At 50.7% G+C, this 20693-nt stretch overlaps 1 protein-coding gene across 50 annotated transcripts in view; it reads left to right on the top strand.

Moving 5' to 3' along the window:
* Positions 1-20217, top strand: part of CELF4 (CUGBP Elav-like family member 4) — a 307990-nt gene extending 287773 nt beyond the window's left edge. For 16 of the 50 annotated variants that reach the window (XM_053571531.1, XM_053571530.1, XM_053571527.1 and 13 more), the window contains exons 11-13: positions 4191-4274; positions 9477-9648; positions 16125-16210. In XM_053571531.1, coding sequence (XP_053427506.1) covers positions 4191-4274; positions 9477-9604 — 212 coding nt within the window. In that variant the 3' untranslated portion in view covers positions 9605-9648; positions 16125-16210. Of the gene's footprint in view, positions 1-4190; positions 4275-8995; positions 9075-9476; positions 9649-16124; positions 16211-18182 lie in introns of those variants that run through there. The other 34 variants (XM_053571547.1, XM_053571545.1, XM_053571542.1 and 31 more) reach the window with 3 other exon arrangements.
* Positions 20218-20693: the final 476 nt, after the last annotated feature.

The following is a 20693-nucleotide window of genomic DNA, read 5'->3' as shown; positions in this document are numbered from 1 at the left end:
AGCCCATCCACAGAGAGCTCAGCTCAAGGGAACACACCCATGCAAAGGGTCACACTGGCAGTGAGGCCACCAAGTCTGCCTCAGCAGCCCACGTGGCCAGAGCACTCCAGTGGTCTGCAAATGCCCAGCTTGTGGTCCCTTTAGCAACTTCTCTGGAGCCATGGGGTACAAGAGAGTACCTGGAAAGTCCCTGGGCATCTGCTGGTCCAAATCACTTTGATCAAACCATCCCCAAATAGGCCCCGAAGCTTGAACAGCCAAGAGCTCAGGTTTTGAATCAAACCTTTTGGGCCTGACTCCCAGCTCTGCTGCCTCCTCCTCATGTGGCCCTCTCTGCCTTAGTGTCCTCACCCATAAAGTGAGGATAGCGAGGACCTTTCTGTAAAAAGGGATGTAAGGATCAGATTCATTCAAGTCTACTTGCTGAACTCCATTCAGCAAATGTTGTGCCCACAGCCTTTCCTTCCCCAACTGTCACCCCCTTCCAAACCTGTCCATGAGGTGTACCATCCCATCTCACACCCATTAAGCAGCTCCTGAAACCAGTATTATCAGGTCTCCCCATGTCCAGGACAGCCAAGCTCCAGCAGTCCAGATTGGTGTGCAGAGGGCCCTGTCCAAACCCTGTGCTCACAACTGCTGTAGCTGAGTGACACCTGGGCCCCACCAGTGGTGGAGGGGGGCATCAGCCCTGCCCTTGTCACCCCAACCTTCATTAGTCAGATCAAGGCCACAGTGGGTAGGACCCAACAGTCCCAGGGTCACCCTATCCAGGTTCAGAACAAAGAGCTGTGCCCACAGGCACTACTCTGCCATCCCACTGGCATCAGATCCCTGAATTGCTCTGGCCTGTGCACTTGGGGTCCCAGATCATGTTACATAGATGCAGATACACACATAAGCACACTCACATAAACACTCACCCCGCCCCCAGCTGCTGGTCAGTGCTGCCCTGACCGACACACGACACACACAATGGCCCCCACTGATGGACTTAAACAAACTCAGGCCCCCAGTGCGCCTCTTGCCTCTCCTCTGCCCCACACTGCACCACCCCGTGTTCCCACCTCTGAGTCCTTCTTGTGCTTTCTCTCCATCTCCAAGCAGCTTCAGCCTCTGCCCACCTGCATGCGCCCTAGACCAGGCCTTTTCTTGGGCAGAGTGTTTTCATGAGGCTTGTCCTCATTCTCCCAGCCATGGTGCTCAAGTTGAGCCACCCAGGGGAGCAGGCTGGGGTACAATGTGGACCAATTTGCCAAGAGAACCACCATGCTGTGTATTGGGGGTGACAGGGCGATGGTGGCACTGGGAGAGGGCTGTCGTTGGGATGGCTTCAGGGGAAGGATGAGGTGTCTCCACACATGGAGATGGGAGCAGGCCTTCGAAGCAGAGGGAATGGCTTCAGCACAGCATGAGGTGAGCCTGGGACTAAAGACAGGCCCAAAGACAGACCAGAGCCATGTCCCATGGTGTTGTCTGAGGCATGGATAAGAAGGAGGGCTGTTCCCCCAACCCTGCCAGTAGTCAGCCGCTCTGTATCATGGTCACCTCCCTCCTGTGTGATACCATAAGAATACCAGGACTCCGGGGTGTCTGGGGAGGACCCTTCTGCCAGTGCATTGTCTTTAAGCTGAGCCTGAAAACCAAGAGGTGCCTGAATCCCCCACAGGCTGACTGCCCTACAGACAGGGCGAGGTTGCCCTCAGGAATGGCTGCAGCCATGGCCCTGCAGGGCTGTGGTATGGTCAGGGGTAGTTGATGTCTCTGCAGCTCTGTCTAATCATTTCTCAGAGGCTGGGTTGGGCCAGACTGATCTCTAAAGTCCTGCTGATTCTGCCATCTGGGTGTTCTGTCATTTGTGAGTGGGGGGATGTGGAAAGGGCTTGGGGGGCCGGAGTAATGCAGTATGCAGGCTTACTCCAAAAGGCAAGGGGCTTGAGCTGCTGCCCTGCTTCCCAGCCAGGCCAGAGCTGGACAGTTGCCCTGGGAGCTCCACTCTACATTGTGCAGATGGGAACGACCCTAGGGGGCCTGTCCATGAGGGGTCCTTGTTTCTTTAAGGAAAGCAGACATAACCAGCACATGAAGCAGCTTGCAGTACTCAAACTTGGAGCCAGGGCCCGAAGTCCAAGGCAGGCATCAGCATGGTGGAGTGGTCAGGAAGGCCTGGAGGAGCAAGGATTGGGCTGGGAGGTTACGAGCTGGACCAGAGCAGGACGGGCAGGTGGACAGGATAAGAAAGATGTTCCTGCCCCTGGTGAGTGGCCACTCTGGTTGGAGAGAAAACCTCGCAGGCATAAAAGAGAAGGAGCCCATCCCACAGAGTACTGAAAGTGGACTTGGCATCAGAAGGGAGCAGCAGAGGTTGTGGGGCCCAGGGTACAACCCAGTGGAGGATGGCATGGTCAGTGGGCATAGGGCAAAGGCAGAGGGAGGGCTACCAGAGCTCAGGGTACCCAGCACTGGGAACCCCTGAGGTGGGAGGGTACACTTTACTCCAGTTCTGAATGTACCATCTGCTGGCAGAGTGCCTGGGAGCCAGCAGTTCAGGGAGGAGAGGCTGGAAGGGAAGGATGATGGATATTGTGGGGTGGGGACCAAGGACTGAGCAGGCCAGCAGCCATTAGGCTGCTTCGGTGGTTGGGGGTCTTTGTTCTAGGCTATGGGCCTCAAGGGGGTGGAGATGATGGAGGGAGGAAGAAAGAGAGAGTGGAGGAGAGATAAGAGAGTAAAGAGTGGGTCAGAGGCTCCAGAGTGAGCCTGTACCCCAGGACTGGGTTATCTGGCAGCCTCAGTGGTTCCAGAGAGCCAAGACAGTTGGTTCTGGCCATGAAATCCAGGTAGCGGCCCACATCGGTGCCTTACAGTCTTCACTTTTAAGCTCATGCTTAGGTTTACACCAGCCGCTGATCAGAACCTTGGTTATTACACAACTGCAACAAGTACAGCTGTTTCCTTCCCATCCCCACCATAGGATGGACAGTGGCACTGAAATGACCACAAGTCATTTTATAAGATTAAATTATACATGGTATATGCTAGGTAATGGCAGGAAATAGACCCTGTGTCTTGAAAAGATTTTCATTTCAAAGAGTTAGAATTGAACACTTCGACCATTTAAAAAGAAATATGTAAGTCTTAAAAGATATCTGGAAATTTCAAAAATTTAAGGTCTCCACAGTGTTCAGGGGTTCTAGTGGAGCTGAGATTTAGGTGGAGAGAAGAAACACTGTGGAGGCAGATGGCCTGGGTTCATGTCCTGGCTCCCCCTCAACCCCCAGCTGCATGTTTGTTTATTTTTTTTTGACAGGTACCTTAACCTCTTTGGCCCTCAGTTTCCTCATCTGTGAAGTGGCAATGACAATGGTATTTAAGTCACAGGGTGCTGTGAGGATTAAGTGAACTAATAAAGTAACCAGGACAGCCTGACACACAGTTCATTCTGTAGAAGGGGCAGAGCTGTTATTGTTGTTGTAATAAAATGAAGAACTTTTGAATACAGAGGCTCAAGGGTTCCCTAGGTAATCATGGAGCTTGGTGTGACACCCTTCCTGTGCTTAGCCTTTTGGAGAGGCAGGATACATCTTGGTTTCCACCTTCCAGACCACAGCAGAGGGTGTGGTGCTAGGCTGGACTGTCGGTTGGGTAAGGCCAGATGGGAAGGAGAGGCTGCAGACCAGGAAGGGAATGGGCCCAGGGTCTGAGCTGGGCCTGCAATGGAGAAGGTGAATTATCTTCCCAGCATAGGACAGGGATGCCCAGGGCAAAGTCCCTGAATCCTCCCAGAGTAGGGGCTGGGCAGAACAGAGGTCCTCCCTAGGTCTCCATGTGCCCCCCAGCACCTTTTTTCCAGGGACACAGTGGATCCAGTTTTGGTATGTTCACCCCCTTCTCTCTCATTGGCTCTGCCCCTGGAGCCCAAAGTTGCCAGGCCTCTGATCCATTTTGCAGAAAAGGCAGCTGAGCCACAGAGTGGTTCAGTGACTTGCCCAGGGGGAAAGCAGAAAGCAGAGCTCAGACTCAGGGCTCAGCACCCTTCCAGGGTACCCTTGGATCTTGAATGAACCCACCCCCACTCCCTACCTTGCCCCCCTCCCTGCTGTGCTGCCTAACTCGCTCACCTCTCCTCTGTCTCTCTCTCCCTCACCCCACCATCCCTCCTCCCCCGCCCACCCCTCCCCTCACCGCAGGGCCTGAGGGCTGTAACCTGTTCATCTACCATCTGCCCCAGGAGTTTGGGGACGCTGAGCTGATGCAGATGTTCCTCCCTTTCGGTAATGTCATCTCCTCGAAAGTGTTTGTGGATCGGGTGACTAACCAAAGTAAATGCTTTGGTGGGTAAAGATAACAAACCAGTTAGCTTCACCCAGGACAGGGCGGTTCTCACACCAAACTACTGGTGTCCAACTGCTTCTCACCTATTCTTCTACATCGGCCCCCAGGAGCGCCCACGGCCCGCCTTCAGCCTCCATCTCTCCCCTCTTTTCTCTCTTCTGCTGCTCTTTTTGCTTCTTGGCTTTCCCTGCCCACCCTCACCTGCATCTCCACCTCCCACATCCCAGTCCAAGAAATGGGTTTCCTCTTCCAGTCAGATCCCAACCCACTGAGAAGGGGAAAGGTCCCCTGTGTGCAGGGGTGGGGGCAGTGAGCAGAGCCCAGCAACATCATTCTCCCTCAGCCCCTCCCTGCTCATGGGCAGAGTGGTTCAGCCTGAGTCCCAGTGGTAGCAGAGCAGCACCGTCCCTGTGAAGCAGCATCCCCCCACCCCTTCACCTCTCCTCTCCACCTCTCCATCCTGCACTGCCTCCTTCTCTGTCCCCCTACTCTGTGCTCCCTCCCACCATCCCTACCCACTCCCCTTGAGCCCCCAGAGCAGGGCATTGTTGAGAAGCCAGGAAGAGGAGACGGGTCCTTGCCCTCAGGAAGCCTGAGCTCTGATCTTAGAGGAAAATTAAGTCTACTTACCAACAGTGAAGTCTGCGAAGCACCAAGTAATAAATGATAATAAAGGCAGAAGGATGTAAACACATGGAAGGGAGGGAATTCCAGGTAGGAAGAAGAGGATGGCAAGCGTGGGACTGGGATGAGATGGGTACAAGGCTGGTGAATGAAGAGGCAAGAGATTTCGGGGGAGATCTGTGGGGGGACGCTCATGGGAGACCAGTTGTGAGGGAGGGTCTGTGCTCAGGAGGGTGTCAGCCATTCAGATGAAGGTGCTTCATTTGGTGTGGGGGGCCGTGGAAGACAGCGGGAGTTCCCTGAGCTGAGGTAATAGAATGAGAGCACAGCTTTGGGCAAATTTGCCTGGTAATGGGGTGTTAGATGGGAGAGGGAAAACCTTGGAGGATCCAGGAATATGGATGAAAGATGAAACACAGGACACCCACTAAAATTTGAATTTCAGATCAACAACAGATACTTTTTTAGTACGTCTTCAACCTTGCCTGCAACATGTCTCATGCGGTATGTGAGCTATACTAAAAGAAGTATTCATGGTTGATCTGAAATTCAAATTTAACTGGGTATCCTATGTTTTGATTTGTAAAATCTGGCAACTCTATCCAAGAAGCTTCAGACCTCCTCCTGGAATTTCACTTCACTCCACATTTCTCTCCTCCACCCCTCCTGTTCCCTCTCCCACCTCCTAATTCCGCCCCCCCCACCAGCCATTCTAGGGCCAGATCCATTCATGAGTCCTTGAGGACTGAGGAGTCTAGTCCCCAGGGAGCCATATGGAAGCAGGGATGGGTCTGCTAGATGCTCAGTATCCCTAGGCTGACCCCCAGAGTCTGGGGCTAGTAGGAGACAGGGGGCCTAGGTCATAGCATATTGGGCTAGGGTAGAAGAGACAAGTGTAGAGAAGCATCAGGAAGCACACATTCAGGACTTTACATTTTGGAGAGCTACTTTGCAGAACTACAAAGGGCTTGAGGATTCAGATCAGGAGTGAAGGGGAGGGATGTGGGGTAAAATAAAATTCCAGGAGGAGGTCTGAAGCTTCTTGAACTACTTGTTAGTAGTAAGATCACTGCACCATTGTCCCTTCCCCTCTGGCAGCTGCCACAGGAATCTTGTGGCCCCAGCAACTCATTTCTTTCTGAGTATGGAAAAGCAAAGCAAAAGACAAGGACCGGGTGGCATTCCTCCACGTTTGGCACTTTTCCCTTTGGGTTACAATTATGTATATAATCAAACCAGAAAGCAGGTACATTTATTGTTTAAGTAAGTTTCAAATACTGTGTACATGAGAAGAATTCTTCCTTCTAATAGTCCAGGAGACTCAGGGGCATCTGGGCTGGAACAGGCTTAGCCTCCAGCCATAGCCAGGCTCAGCTTTTCAAAGCCATTCCTTAGAGTCCAAAGCCACTACCCTTCTAAGTTCTCCAGGACCGAGGCTTTATTCCTGCTTTTTATAGAAATCATCATCTGTGTGCCTCTCCTCTGGCCTCTCTTCTCTTCTCAAACATACTAATTATGCTGAACATCTCTGGCCTTGGATAACGACAGGCTCCGGCCATGCTGGCCCAGCCCAGCTGTTCCTTATTGAGACACCTGGGGTGTCTCTCTCTCTCTCTCTCTCTCTCTTTCTCTCTGTAGCTGGGCCTTCTGCCACCATCCCATCCCGGAGGACTTTAATGTGAGCCTAACTCCAGCGCTCCCTCATGGGCAAGTCATTTAACTCTGAGCTCAAATGCCCTCATTAGTGAAATGGGGACGTTAGCTGTCATCTCTCCTGGGTGCCATGAGCATTCCAGGAGCTAGTCTGTGGGATGGGGTTGCTCAGCCAGACCAGACCCTCAGGAAGTGAGTGCTACAGCTCCTTATGTTCTTCCAGGAGGTGCTGTTTTGCTGTGGGCCTGTGTTAACATGAACTCCTCAAAGCCTGCACTTGCTGTGTATGCATAAGTGTGCAATTATAAGTGAAATCTCCCAGAGATCTTGGTGAGGATGTGCCTAGCACTAACTGTTCTACATTGGAAGGAGGGTTGGAAGTACATCCCCCGCAGTCTGAGAGGTAGGATAAGAACCGTGCAGGGGGTGGGGGGAAGGAGGGAGGCCTGTGAGAAGGAAAACAGTCCTGGGAACTGTGAACATGGAGATGGTTCTCAGAGTCCTGCCTCAGGGCTCTCCTTCTGCAGGGGAGACAACCCCTGCCCTGACTGCTCACCAGTTAATAACAGTCCAAGGAAAGAAAAGTTCCTTTGAGTCTGGATCCTTTCCAATTGCCTGGCTTTTGGAGACCTTTGAACTCTTCCAGGAAGGCTGGGCTTCTTCCCTGCTCCCCTCTGGGTGCCTCTCTCCCTCTTTACACCTCTGCCTTAGGCCTAGAGGGGTGTACCCTCTTTACACCCCTCCAGGCCTCCTTATCTGTTTTCCTCCTCCCTGCTTTGCTCCAGTCTTATTTCTGATACCGGACCCACCAAGCCCAGGGGATGATCCAAGGAATGAGGGGTGCCTCATGTCACCCACATTGAAGCTACCTCATTCTGGCTGAGACAGAGGCTTTAGTTCAACCACCTTCCTTAACCTGTGGGAAAGCAATATGAACAGACACACAGTCCACACGTTTGTACCTGCTCTGTCTGGGCTGCTGAGACCTGGCTTTCAGTCGTAAGACGTACAGGTCCTGGAGGGGGTCATGGGCCACACGGGGCTGAGAGCAGTTGGTGGAAGGATGACTGGAACTAATCTCCACCAATGGATAATCTTAAATCTTTCCTATACGGATTTACACAGATGTTGGTTTTCTTGCTCTGGGCCTGACTCTGACCAACTCTATCCATGTTCACATACACGCATTCACATATCCACACATGTGCAAAAATGAGACATTTATCACACACCACCACCACCCTGGCCCCCATCTTTGATGGCGAAGCAAAGAGAAAAAGAGACTGATGAAGACAGGTGTCCTGGACAGAGGCAAAAAGGGGGAAAGAGCCACTGCACAGGGAGAGTGGGGGAGAGAGGTCTATCTCTTGGAGTGGAGAAGTCAGAGGCAGGCACAAGGTACAACGGATAGTTAACCAAGAAAAGGGCTTCTACTTTGCATGGGAGCTGGCTATGCGTCTATCTCCTATACATCTAATGGTCCTATGGGGACGAGCACCCCAACTGGCACGTTTCTGGGAAGGTCTGGGTATCACACCAAGCTGAATTTCGTGTTAATATATTTTGGAGGATCTAAGACCATTTTACAGGAGAAAGGCCTCTAAAGTCAAATAAATTCAAGGAGATGCTAGATTAAACAAAGCTATAGATGTTTATTTACTGGAGAACTTGGGGGAGGTAATCTTTTATTGTACCTTGAACGGGCCCAGAAGGGCCAGGCTTTAAAGCTACCTGACCACAGAGGCCCTTTCTAAAGAATCACCGTTTACGGCTAGCTTGGAAATGCTGACAGGAGTTGTCCCCATAAGGAGATGCATTCAAAGTTCCCAAAAGATGATTTCTGAACTCCGGCAGCATGACTCATCCCACGGGGCGCTGCGTGCTTGGGAGTGGAAGCTGCACATGTATTTGTGACCACTCTGGAGACATGGTGGGGACTGAACATGTGAGAAGCACTTCTGCAGTCCCCGGGACGCCGAGGGCTCTCACCTAATCTTTACTAACGGTGTTAATTGTTAACATCATAGTTGTTATGGGTCCCAGAGTGGTTCATAGGGGACAGCTACTGGAGCTTGCTTAGACCACGCACAGAGCACTGGCTCCCGGGCTTGGAATTTACGCAGTTGAGGAGAGGTGCCGACAGCCCCTGGGGGCGAGGCGGGGTTAAGGAAGTGGGTCCGGACTCAGCACAGCGCCCACGGGGAGCCCGGCCCGAGCAGCCTCGGCAGGACCGGGAGTGGGGCGGAAAGGCCACGGGGACTCGGCCTCTGGCTCTCCCCCCACGGCCGGGCCGCGCTCGCGAGGGGGGGGCCGGAAACGGCGGTGGAGAAGTTTCTCCGCGGGGCCTCCCCTCCCTCCCCCTCGCACTGCTCTCTCTCCCCAGGCCGGCACCCCGTGCCCTCCCGCTGCCAGGCCCCCTCCTGTCAGGGAGGACAGTGTCCAATAAACTCCTCCACCCGCAGGTGTGTCCGCCCTCTCCCACCGAAGGAGAGGGCTGAGGTGCCGGGGCCGGCCGGGGTGGGGGGCGGGCGCCTCTCCGAGCCCCGCTAGGCCGCGGTCGTCCCACCTGGGGCGGTGGGCGCCAGGGGAGCGGCGTCGCCCCACTCCGAGGTGCTGTAGTTGGGCTGGCGGCCCCCAAGTGGGGGCCCGGAGCCTCGGAACCGCCCGCCCCGGGAGGGGCCCTTGCGCGCGGAGGGCGGGGGGCGCCGGGTGCCGCGGCCCGGCCGGGGGCGGGGCCCCGGGAGGAGGAGCCTGGAGCCCTCCCGCCCCGCCCTCCCGCCCCTTCTCCCCCACCTACCCCTCCTCACCCGGAGCGTCCCAGCGGCAGGTGGAAACCCAGGCCCTCGTCCCTCGTGTCTCGCCAGGCTTCGTGAGCTTCGACAACCCGGCCAGCGCGCAGACCGCCATCCAGGCCATGAACGGCTTCCAGATCGGCATGAAGAGGCTCAAGGTGCAGCTGAAGCGGCCCAAAGACGCCAATCGCCCGTACTGAGCGCCGGCGGGAGCGTCCCCCGGGGGAGACCAGGACTCGCACAGGTAACCGGGGGCGGCCGGGGCACGGGGACGGGGGGTTTGGGAAGGGCTACCGGACGGACCCGCCGCCGTCTCCAGCCTCCATGGGCCGGATCCTCATTTGTGCCTTGGACCCGCTGCGCCCGGCTCAACCTGTTCCTTGCTCCGTGCCCGGGGGACAAGCGCAGAGCTGTGGTCATCCCGGCAGAAATGGGCATGGCCATCTCCCTGCCATAGGGCCAAGAGGGGCAGGACCGATGGAGCCTCTCCAAGGTGAGACGAGCCCTGGGCTTGTGCCTCCAGGTCTACACTGGCAGTCTTGTTTGCCATAAGACCCAGGGATGAATAAATGGCAAGCTGAGGCCGGAGCGTTTGGGGACAGAATAGCCTACAGGCCTTCTCCCAGACTCTGTGGCTCTCCCCTCCCCAGTTCTGCCAAGAGGGCTGGCAGCCTTTGGACACTTGACCCCATCTCCCCTCCTTTTCCCCATAGCTCAGTTGGGAGAGGAGGAATAGGATTTGTCAAAGGAACTTGACCAAAACCCAAAACAAGATGGGACCAGAGCTGAGGAGTGTAGTGGTGTTGCCCCCGGGAACCCTCACTCTTCCTACAGTGCTTGGGCCATGCTGAATGGGTAGTTATCACCTCTTCTGCTTAGGTGGGGTTCCTCCTCCAGGCCTGCAAAAAGGATGAGGGTAGGGAAGATGTCTCAGCCCATGAAATGTCTACCTGGTTCTCCCACTGCTGTCTGCTCTGTGTCCTCAGCTGATTTACAGACCAGAGACAAGGACTCCCTTTAGGCCCTTCCTGCTCAGCTCCCTCCCTCCAGGTGGCAGCATGGTGAGCTGGGTGCTATGTTAGGTACTTGGCCCAGCAGTGAGTTAGGCTCAGAAGGCCAAGACAGGACAATAGCCAGTGCCATATGGTCAAAGAATAAATCATCTAGCACAGTGGTTCTCAACCTGTGGGTCGCTGTATTAAAGGGCCGTGACATTAGGAAGGTTGAGAACCACTGATCTAGCATATCAGGATTGTTAGGAAGCTGAATCATCTAGTCAGAGTGGGCCTTGTTAACGAAGTGACACTGAAGCAAAGACTTGAAGAAGGGAGGGGAGGCATGTGCCCTCCCTCTGAGGGGATAGCCAGAGGGCTGAAAGGCAGGACCAGGGCCAGGATAGCAGGCCTTGCAGGCTGTTGCATGAACTTTGGTCTCTCCTCTAAAATGGGAATGGGGTGGGGGACATGAGAGAATTTTGAGTAGAAGAGTGATGTGATTACTTGCATTTCAATGGGGCCACGCTGGCTGCTGTGTTGATAATAGATTGCAGGGGCTGAAGCAGAAGTCTGTGGTGCTGACCACTCAGTGCAGGGAGACAGCAGGCAGTGGGATGTGAAGGAATTGATTTCTAAATATATTTCGAAGGCAGAGCCAAGGATGCTGGACATAATGAGCTTGAAGTGAGCATGTGAGAGGAGCTGAAGATGACTGTCAGGCTTCTGGCCTAGGTGACAGGGAGATCAGACATGTAAGAGTTAGACAGTCAACTGGATGTTCAAAGCCTGGAATCAGGGAGGATAGTCTCTAATTCCCCAGCCTCCACTCCCATCCTACTCCCTGCCTGAGTCAGGTACAGACACCAGCTGAACACCTCCATCCAGAAGTAGCAACATTCATCCACTGAGAGAAGGGACCTTCTCTCTCAGGGGCTGTGTGAGCCTCCTCTCTCTAAAGCAAAACCAGCTTCTCTTGCCTCCTGACACCAACCTCCTTCCCCCTGCCTCTTTTTGGCTTGTGTGTAGATGCCAAAACACATGTTCTTTAGGAGTTTGGGGGATGCAAAGATGAATGAGTCACCATCCCTGCCCTCATGGAGCTTCTGATTCTGTGTACACACAGACAAAGGAGGCAGTCTGCAGAAGGGGACATTTCCAAAGGAGGGGAGGGACAGTTCAGTGAAGACAGCCCTTTCTTTATATGGAAACCTTCCTTAAATAAGCATAGCCCTGCCATGGAGGTATAACCTGGGTCAAGGCGCTACCTCACTCTGGGCTTCTGTATCTTTGTTAATGAAACCATGGTGTTGGAGTCAGAGGATTTGGGGGGGTTGGGTTATGCATCAAGGTAATCCCCTAGGAGCCACTGTGGGTGTGTTTTGACCAAGGTTCCCCTAGAGCAGCTTGTCCTAGCCTCCTTGGCCAGAACCTCTAGGTTGGGTAAATTCCTAGAGGTTGATTGTTTGGGACATAAGGTCAGAGTGGTCCACAGAACTGAAACAGCTGGTAGTCAGAGCTAGGGTGGGGGCTTTGGAGGAGTGGTTTAAAAAGGAGAGAGAAAGCAGAGTGGGTTCTTCCACAAGGGTATGCAAAGGTCAGAGTTAAGAACCACACTCACACAGTGCTTACCATGCTCCAAACAGTGCCCTGAGAAGCTATGAGATCTGAGGCTATAGCTATGACTACCTACACAGCAGGTAGTGTTAGTGCTGCCATTTCACAGGTGGAGCACAGAGAGATTTGGCACTTTGTCCATCAGGTAGGGAGTGGTAGAGCCAAGCTTTGAAACCGGGGAGTAATTCCCTTCAAGTGAGGAAAATGAGAAGCCCCCACTACACCTTCAGCCCGACCCTGCCCCCCTAGAGGGTCCTAAAAGTTAGGGAGAACATGTCGTGACACCACCCTTCTCTGGGGTCAGCCATCTGACCATCTCCTCCCTACTAAGCAGTCTTTTAAAAAGCTATCATGTAGCTGGACCCCACAGCTCACGTCTGTAATCCTAGCACTTTGGGAGGCTGAGGCAGGCAGATCACCTGAGCTCAGGAGTTTGAGACCAGCCTGAGCAAGAGCAAGACCCATCCCTACTAAAAATAGAAAAAAACTAGCCAAGCATTATAGTGCCTATAGTCCCAGCTACGCAGGAGGCTGAGGTAAGAGGATCACTGGAACCCAGGAGTTTGAGGTTGCTGTGAGCCATGATTGTACGGCACTCAATCCAAGGGTAACAAAATGAGACTCTGTCTCAAAAAATAAAATAAAATAAATAAAAATAAAAAGCTATGATGTGATAAAGCGCCTACAATAAAAGTTGACCTTTAAATTTTCATTTAGCTGGCACTTTTTTAGGCGCTTTCAGGCCTTCCAACCCAAGATTGTTAGAAGATCTATCAGAAGGGGGGTGCTAAGAAGAGATAAGGGGTTTGTCAAGGCAGGCTTAGGGACTATTGTGAGAAGCAGCTACTCTTCAACTGCTACCAAGGGAAGAAAAGGCACAAAAATGTAGCTAAAAGTCTACATGATGTCACAGGTCAGTGAAGGATGTTTACAAGTGATGAGGCCTGAGCTGGAGTCAAAAAGTCAGAAAGGCAAGGACAGCTGAGCAGTGGCCCTGGGGATCAGTCAGGAAGGGGGATCTCAGGGTCAGGGTGGCTGCCCAGCAGAGGTGATGGTAGAGAGCCCTGGAGACATGGTGTTCCAAGGCTAAGGCCAAGGGAGTGGAGCAGGTCTGGGAAAGGAGAACAGCCTAGGCAGGGCATCCTTGTGGGGCATGGCTGGGCTTTGGTTTCATAAAGGGAAGTCCTAGGCAAGGTGGGATGGGGCAGGTCAGTGTGGCTCTTCTTCCTTGCTGGTTTCCTGTTTCCCCTGCTGCCTCTGCCCCTCTGGCTGCTTGGGTTCATTGTCTTCTGCTATGATGGGGGGTTCTCCAAGTAATCTTTGCTGGGAAACTAAGGAGAAACAAAAGCAAGAAAAGAGGGCAAAAACATGGGTATGCCCAGGTTCATAGCCAGCAGTGTCTGCTGCTGTCCCTGACCAGCTCAGAGTCTCTGTCCTTCCACTGAGCTTACTGGCACATATGGGTCTCCAACAGCAGCTGGGTCCTCAGGCTCCTGGCACTGAGGGTCTGTGGTGGGAGAGCACACCACACAGCACGTCTGACTCCACTGGGAGGCCTGTCTGTCCCAGACCCTGGGATTTGGCTCTGAGTTGCTTTTGCACAGTGTCTGGGCAGAGCTTTGCCCAGACAAGTGCTTTGGGTCTGACTGTGGATTTGGGCCCAGGCCTTCTCTGGCTAGCACCCAGCTGGTTTTAGGACCTGGAATACGAACTGGTTCGGCCTGGCCTTAATTTCCTCACCCAGATTGGTGAGTCAAAGCTTCCCAGACCTGATTTGAGCTTCCTCAGGCTGGTCAGTGGTCCTCCTGTCACATCTAGGGCTGTGCTCTGTGAGTCCCCCCCACCCCAAGTGGGTGACTGGGAAGGGGCCTCTGCTGCAGGCAGCTGTGCAGCTGTTCCCTAATGAAGACAGTAGTCAGCTATGCATGTGCAGAGTCCTCGGGAAGGCTCCTTGGGGATCGGGTGAGCGTGAGGGTGTATCCAGGGCCAAGTGCATGTGAGAGAGAACTCTGGAAGAGGAGCTGTAATCTTCAGAGTCCTGATCCCCAGGAGAGTGCTTGGCACTGACAAGCCAAGAGAAGGCAGAGGAACAAGCAGAGTGGGAAGAAGTGAATGCCTGTGAGGAGCTCAGGGTTGGGAGGTAGAGGTGGGGAGAGTCTCTTAGTTGCAGTTGCTATAGAAGACACCTGCAGGCAATATAGTCCTTAGTTTTTTAGGCCATTTCTCCCATGCCTGCCAATTGGCCTGGTTGGGTTCAGGTGCAGTGCAAGTCCCACTGAACTTCTAGCTGAGGGTGGCTTCTTAGCCCTTGGTGGATAGTGATGGGTCCTGGTCTGAATGAGGAGGAACAAAGGACCCAGTAGGCGTGGGCAGGCAGGGCTGGGTGGCAGAGGAAGAGAGTCCAGGGAATGCTTTTGTGAAGACTTAGTGGGAGGCTGGGCTTGGGCTCAGCCCTGCACAACTCATCCATAGTTACAATTTAAAATCCCAGGCCTCCCTGCCACCCTCCCTGAAGGAAAGCTCATGATGGAGAGTGGAAGTCTGCTGCATGTAGAAGCCTGGTGCATTGGAAACCCTGCAGATCAACCTGGCACATAGGCTTTGGCACAGGCCTGAGTGCCCAGGGTAGCAGGGGATGAGGGAGCAAGCTCATGGTGACCAGGGAGAGGGGGTGGAGCTGGGGACCTCAAATCCCAGGGCAGGGATGAAGCAAATGGTGAGGGGTAGAAAATACAACTCAAAGCTAAATAATTCCTGAGAGGGAATGCAGCTCATTCTCGATAAGTAAAGAAAACAGAAAGCCAAGGACTGTGAGATGGGACAGTCTAGAAAGCTATTCATGGAGGGTGCAGGAGTCATGGGCTGTGGGAAGAGAGGAGGTCAGCGGAACAAGAGAGAGAGCAACAGGGCCTGGAAAGGCAGGGTCACCCGCCCCCCTCAGGACACCTCTGGCCTTCCATGTGGCCCTGGTAGGAGTCAGAGCAACAGAACCTTCAAAGAGCTTCATGTGCCCCGAAGCAGCCTTAGTTGGTTACACAAGCCACCTTGGGGGCACAGCCAAGTGTGTGAGCAAGGGGTGTGAGGAGATGATTGTGAGATGGAAACAGTAGTGCCAAGGCATGTTTACAGAATTCCATGAGCAAATGAAATTTACTCTAAATCTCAAAACAGAACTTGCTTCTTTTCTGAAGGTTCTGAGGAAAGAAGTTTGAGGCAGAAGAGAAGGGGGGAGGATCCTAACATTCTGCAGTGGGTGCCCTTGCAGCCTGGGATGGTATCCAGTGTGGACCCACAAGGTGCGGGTGGGGAGGGGGGTGTTCAGCTACCGCCATGGGGCCTGCACTATGGATGGACATGGCAGTCACCTTAGACAGCCTCTGACCTACCCCACCAGTCAGGGCCACCCTGACAGGCTTCCCCTGCTGGTCCATAGGCTGCAGCCACAGAAAGCTGGGGAGGTGAGGAGAGCTCCACACCCTGGGGAGAGAGAAAGAATCAGGGTGGATTTTATAAAAGCAGAGAGCTTGCTCCCTGAGGTCGCTTGCCAGCCAAGGTGGTTTGAGGGGCTGTTTTATATTTTTCTGGCCCTTTACCAAACCACCCATGCCCCTCCTCCCCCAACGCATGACGGATGCCCTCAGTGGCCCTGTGTGAGGTTCTGCTTCTGTTTCACAGTGTATCATGTGTCTGCGTAAACAACCGTGTGTGTGTAAGTGTGTGTGTGTGTGTGTGTGTGCGTGTGTGTGTTGACGTGCCCATGTCTGTCTGCTGGCCTCCTCCATCCTTTGAGTTCTTCTCAGTTCTCTTATGATTTGATTGCTGTTCTCTCATCAGAGCTTTTAGATTGATGCTGTGGTCTGGTGCTGTATAAGTATTTTTTCCTTTTCCTTTTGTTTTAACTTCTTCCTCGCCCTTCTTCACCCACAACCCGCCTCTCCCTGCCCTCCACACTCCCCACCCTGCCCTGCCCCACCCGCCCTGCCTCTTCCTCCCCTACCCACACTCTCTTGTCCTCTCTCTTTCTTTCTCTCTCTCTCTCTACATATATAAATATATATATATAAATCTTTTCTTCTTTTGTCATTCAATCAAATTCCAACAACCCAACCAGGGCCAGTCAAATCCACCACAGTCTCGCGCTGAGCTAGGAATAAAGTTCACGTAATCACATGAGAGTGGAGAAAAGTCCCCCATCCGTAAGTTCAAATCAACTCAAAGTTCACAGTGTGACATGATGGCGTCATGTAACAAGGCTAAGAATCGGTTGCATGACAGTTGCCGTCAAGTTTCGTGGAGGTGCTGTGATTGGAGCGTTTTCTTGGATGTCGTATCAGTCAATGATTGGCCAGTCATGATCACACGTGCATTTCTTGACTTTTGTGCTGCCACAATCTTTTTTGCTGTGCTCATTTTTGTTTCGTTCTTGGTGCTTGCAGTGGTTTTACTTTCTGTTGTTTGGTTTTTCTTGTTCAGCGTTTTTTTATGCTTCTCTAGATGTCACATAGAGAAAAAAACAAAACAAAAGAACAAAAAAAATAGTCAAAGATGAATTCCTGAATTATCCAACATGGGATCATTTAACTGTGCAAACCATTATTTTTGTCTTAAAAATAAGGAAAACATCTTAAAAATATATATGCGTGGTTGATTTACTTGCACTTGAAAATACTGTGATTTTATTTTTTTCTAGAAATTTGGGGGCCTTTTTCAATTGACACTTTCTTAGGTCTGGTCTTTTTCCAGTTAGGCTATTTTAATCTTACTCCAAAGGGGGAAAAAACCCCAAAAAACAAATATCTACAGCAACAGAATGATTTTTAAAAAATTCTAAACCAAAAAACTAGAGAATAAAGCCAGAGGCCTCTGAGAGAGAGCCCGGTAACAATTCTAAGGTTTGTATTGTAGCCACTTCTGCTAAATTCAATGTGGGGAGGGAAGGCTGGGGCTGGGGGTTTGGGAGGGTTTTTTTGGTTGGTTTGGAAGAAACACTACTGACAAAAGCAAAATGCACCTTTTTGTTTACAACTGAAAAAGGGTCCTTGACAAGTGTTTTTTAATTTTATTATTATTTTATTTGGTGTTGTAATTGTTTAGACTGCTGTGTACGGTTTGCTGTTTGTTGAATCAACAGTGTGAAAAACCTGCCAGCATGGATTGATATACGCATGACGTTGTCCCCTCAACTGGGGGCTTTGCAGTTCTAACTTTCTCGATGTAACCAGTCACCCCCATGTATAAGTGGAAGCTGCTTGCTAGAATGGAGATGAGTCTCATTTGTAAATTCACAACAATTAAGCATTTGCCTTCTGATTCTAGTCAGATCATGATTTTTTAAAAGCAAAACAAAACATCAAAAGCCACCATTCAAAACAAAATCAGGAACTGTCGGAGTTAATTTATTTAAGTTTGATAATTAAATCTGTTCTGACCTTTTTTAGGTTCTCCTGTCCACTCCCTTGAAGTTCTGAATTTCCTCTAAATTCCCTGGCATGTATGAGAAAAGTATTGTGTGTGTGTATGTGTGTATAGATGCATACACATACACACATATCCATGTATATCCACATATGTGCAGGTGAATATATTCTACACATATATCCAGATATATATATATATACACAGCCTCGCAAATAGTTACTGACCTGGGGAAGGAAGTGGTTGGCTGGAAACTGGGTAAGGATTCTACAAAATTCAAGTCATGGCTCTGTCCTCCTTCGGGCCCTCACATGGGGAGGAGTGGGCTGGGCTGCTAGATTTTTACTCTCTTGTTTGCTAGGCTTCTGTATACATATTGTATCTGGGCTAGATCCCTCAGAGACAAGTTTAATTATGAATTCATATTCCACAGTCCCAAATTCTTCCCTTAGATCCAAACATCCCCCTAATCCTGAACTCCACAGGAACCCAAATCAAGAGCCCTTTCCCAACAACTAAACCTCAGCTGCAACATCACCACTAGACCTCTCAGTGGTATCTTACTCTGAATAAAAGAGTAAATTTCTTTTTAATGTATCATGATCATGACTAATTCTCATACTTGTCTCTCTTCCTTCCCTCTCACCATCCCTTAGAGCTCCCATCCTAACCCCTAAGGCAGGTTCCTATTGGTGTTTGAATGCATTTTGTGTTTCTCTCTTGGCTTAATCAGCCCCGATTTTCTTCATTTTAGGGCAGGATGCTGAACGGGCTACATTAAAAACAAACCTCTCTCTATATATATTTATAAATGAGAACTGTTGGATGACACCTTTGACATATCAGCCAATATCAATCAAGCTGAAGACTCCAGACACTGTCTGTGTGACTGTAACATTTCTTCAAGGAAAGTATAGCGTCTATGGAGTTCGGAGGGCACGTGTTTGGGGGAAAAATATATATGACATAAAGAAGAAGATGATGAAGAAAAATGAGAAAAACAAAAACACAAAAAAGAGGCAACTTTAAAACAAAATAACATGAGACCAGATGGGGAGGCTGCAGGGCTGGGAACTGGGAGGAGACGCTGCTTACCGATCCCGGGGCTTTTGCAGCCCACGGACGCCTGAGGCAGGCTGGGGAAAGCGGTGCGATGGGGCCTGGTCCCCAGGGGGCGGCTGGGAGGCTGCCACTGAGCATCTCTGTCATTCCTTTAGCTATTTAGGGACCAAAGGACCAAACTTTTTATTGCAGATGTGTAGCTCTTTGTCAAATAGAGGGGGAATGGAGGACAGCCTCCTTCCTGCCTAATGGCTGTTCTTGAAACAGCTTAGAGGGATTCTATGAAAAATGTAATAAAAAATTAAAAAAAAAAACAAAAAAACAAAAAACAAAAAAAGGAAAAATAATGCTTCAATGCTTTTAAAACAGCAAGATAATAGTTCTTTGATACTTTGAGAGGCGCTTTGATTACCCTCATTCAAGTCTATGACACTTTCCTATGGTTTTCTGTATTATATGTCTGGATGGAGCTGTTAAGATGAACAAATTGGTGGATATTTGGGGAAAGCAACAAAAGTATTCAAATTCATTAACCGTGAAGTGTGAGAATACAAGGAGGGGAAACAAGGGACTGACAAGGCAAGGTCATTGTTGTGAAAGTCTGTAAATGCTTCTAACTCTTTCCCCCCTCTTAAAAATCATAATAGTTGTACAGAATTTTAAAAAGGAAAAGTTTAAAATACCTATATAATAGAAGAAAAATTAGAGGAAAGCAAAAAATAAAAGTAAATAAAAAGGAAAAAAAAAACCTATAGAAGTTAGCGTTACTGCTAAAATCCCAGATGTTGTAGGACTGTACTTTTGTAGAGTTTAGACTGAGCATCAATTCCTTCTCCCCACGAGTGCTGTCGGACGCCGTTGTCCGCGAGGGCCAGGCCGGACTCGCCGCGTTCCTGCGCGCCCCTGGCAGCCCATCGCAGCCGGTGGAGGCCGCGCCCTGGGCCGGGAAGGGCCGCCTCGCCCGCCGCCGCCGCCGCCCTCGCCGCCGCCTTGCTCCGGGAGCTGCGCGCGCTCGCCCGCTCCCCGCAAGCCCTAGACACCTTCTGCTTCACTCGCCTTCCATGCTTGCTCCAGAGACTTTCCGGGCAAGGGAGAACTGGAAACTTTCATCTTAAAACAACTAGACAACACACACACACACACACACACACCCTTAACAAAGAGAGAGAAAAATAAACAATCTTTGAAGAATTTCTGAAACTGTTTACAAGGAATTTTGAAAAACAGGGATGTTTAAATGATGCCGGCTCTGTTTTTCTGTAAATAAATTTGCATATTTTGTAGGACTTTTAATTGTAATGATAGAGAAAAAAACAAGGAAAACTATTTAATGAAAGCACGATATTTATCTTTGGTAAATGACTTTAGAGCAGTTAAAGACATTGCTTAAAAAACTCAGAATCAGAAGAAAAACACTGAATTATTTAAGAACACATATATTTTAAAGTATAACATATTTATTATAATTTATTTGCACCCTTGAGAAGACTTGGTTTGGCGTTCTGCCTTGACACCGTCTAACTGATGTCCAGTTCATCTGGAGGCCAAGTAGCTCACAGACCTACCATTTTTTTTTTCCATTAGAAGAACAAATTTCTGGTTTCTCTCAGGCCTCCTGCCTTTCCTTTCTTTCTGCCTATTTTGTTTTTTTTTTTTTGTTTGGTTGGTTGGTTGGTTTTTGTTTTTTTTGATTTCTCTTGACTCCTCCTTTTAGGATGTCCAGATGTTGAAAAAAATAAAAAACAGCTGCAGTTCAGTACAACTGCTCTTTTCACACTCAACTCCCTCAAACTCCTTGTAATCTTCTGTAACTATTGGATGATGCTTTCTCCAGCTTAGCCCTAAATAAAGCACAGTTTAAAAAAAAAAATACTTCTTCACTGGTCTGTGCTTCTTGGATTCTGGCCGGCTGTGTCCCAAGGCTAACCCACTGGAAATAGATTTGGTCCTTCTCTTCATGGAATCTCTGAGCCTCAGTGGTGGGGGGTAATGAGGAAAATAAAAGGAGATCCTGCTCCACCCCAAGAAACATCTCTCTGGACTGTGTGTCTCTGAAAGTCCCCAGTGCAAAGCTATTCTTCTGGGTCCCCTGGTCAGTCCTGGGACAGGGCCTGATGTGGATGGCAGATGGCCATGGTGCCTGAACATAAGGGAAAGGAGGAAACTGAGGCCATCTGACCTGAAGGCAAACCAAGCAATGTGA

The sequence above is a fragment of the Nycticebus coucang genome, chromosome 19 (assembly GCF_027406575.1).
Source record: "Nycticebus coucang isolate mNycCou1 chromosome 19, mNycCou1.pri, whole genome shotgun sequence".
NCBI lineage: Eukaryota > Metazoa > Chordata > Mammalia > Primates > Lorisidae > Nycticebus > Nycticebus coucang.
The sequence above is the reverse complement of the archived record's forward strand: the minus strand, read 5'-3'. Positions and strand labels throughout refer to the sequence as shown.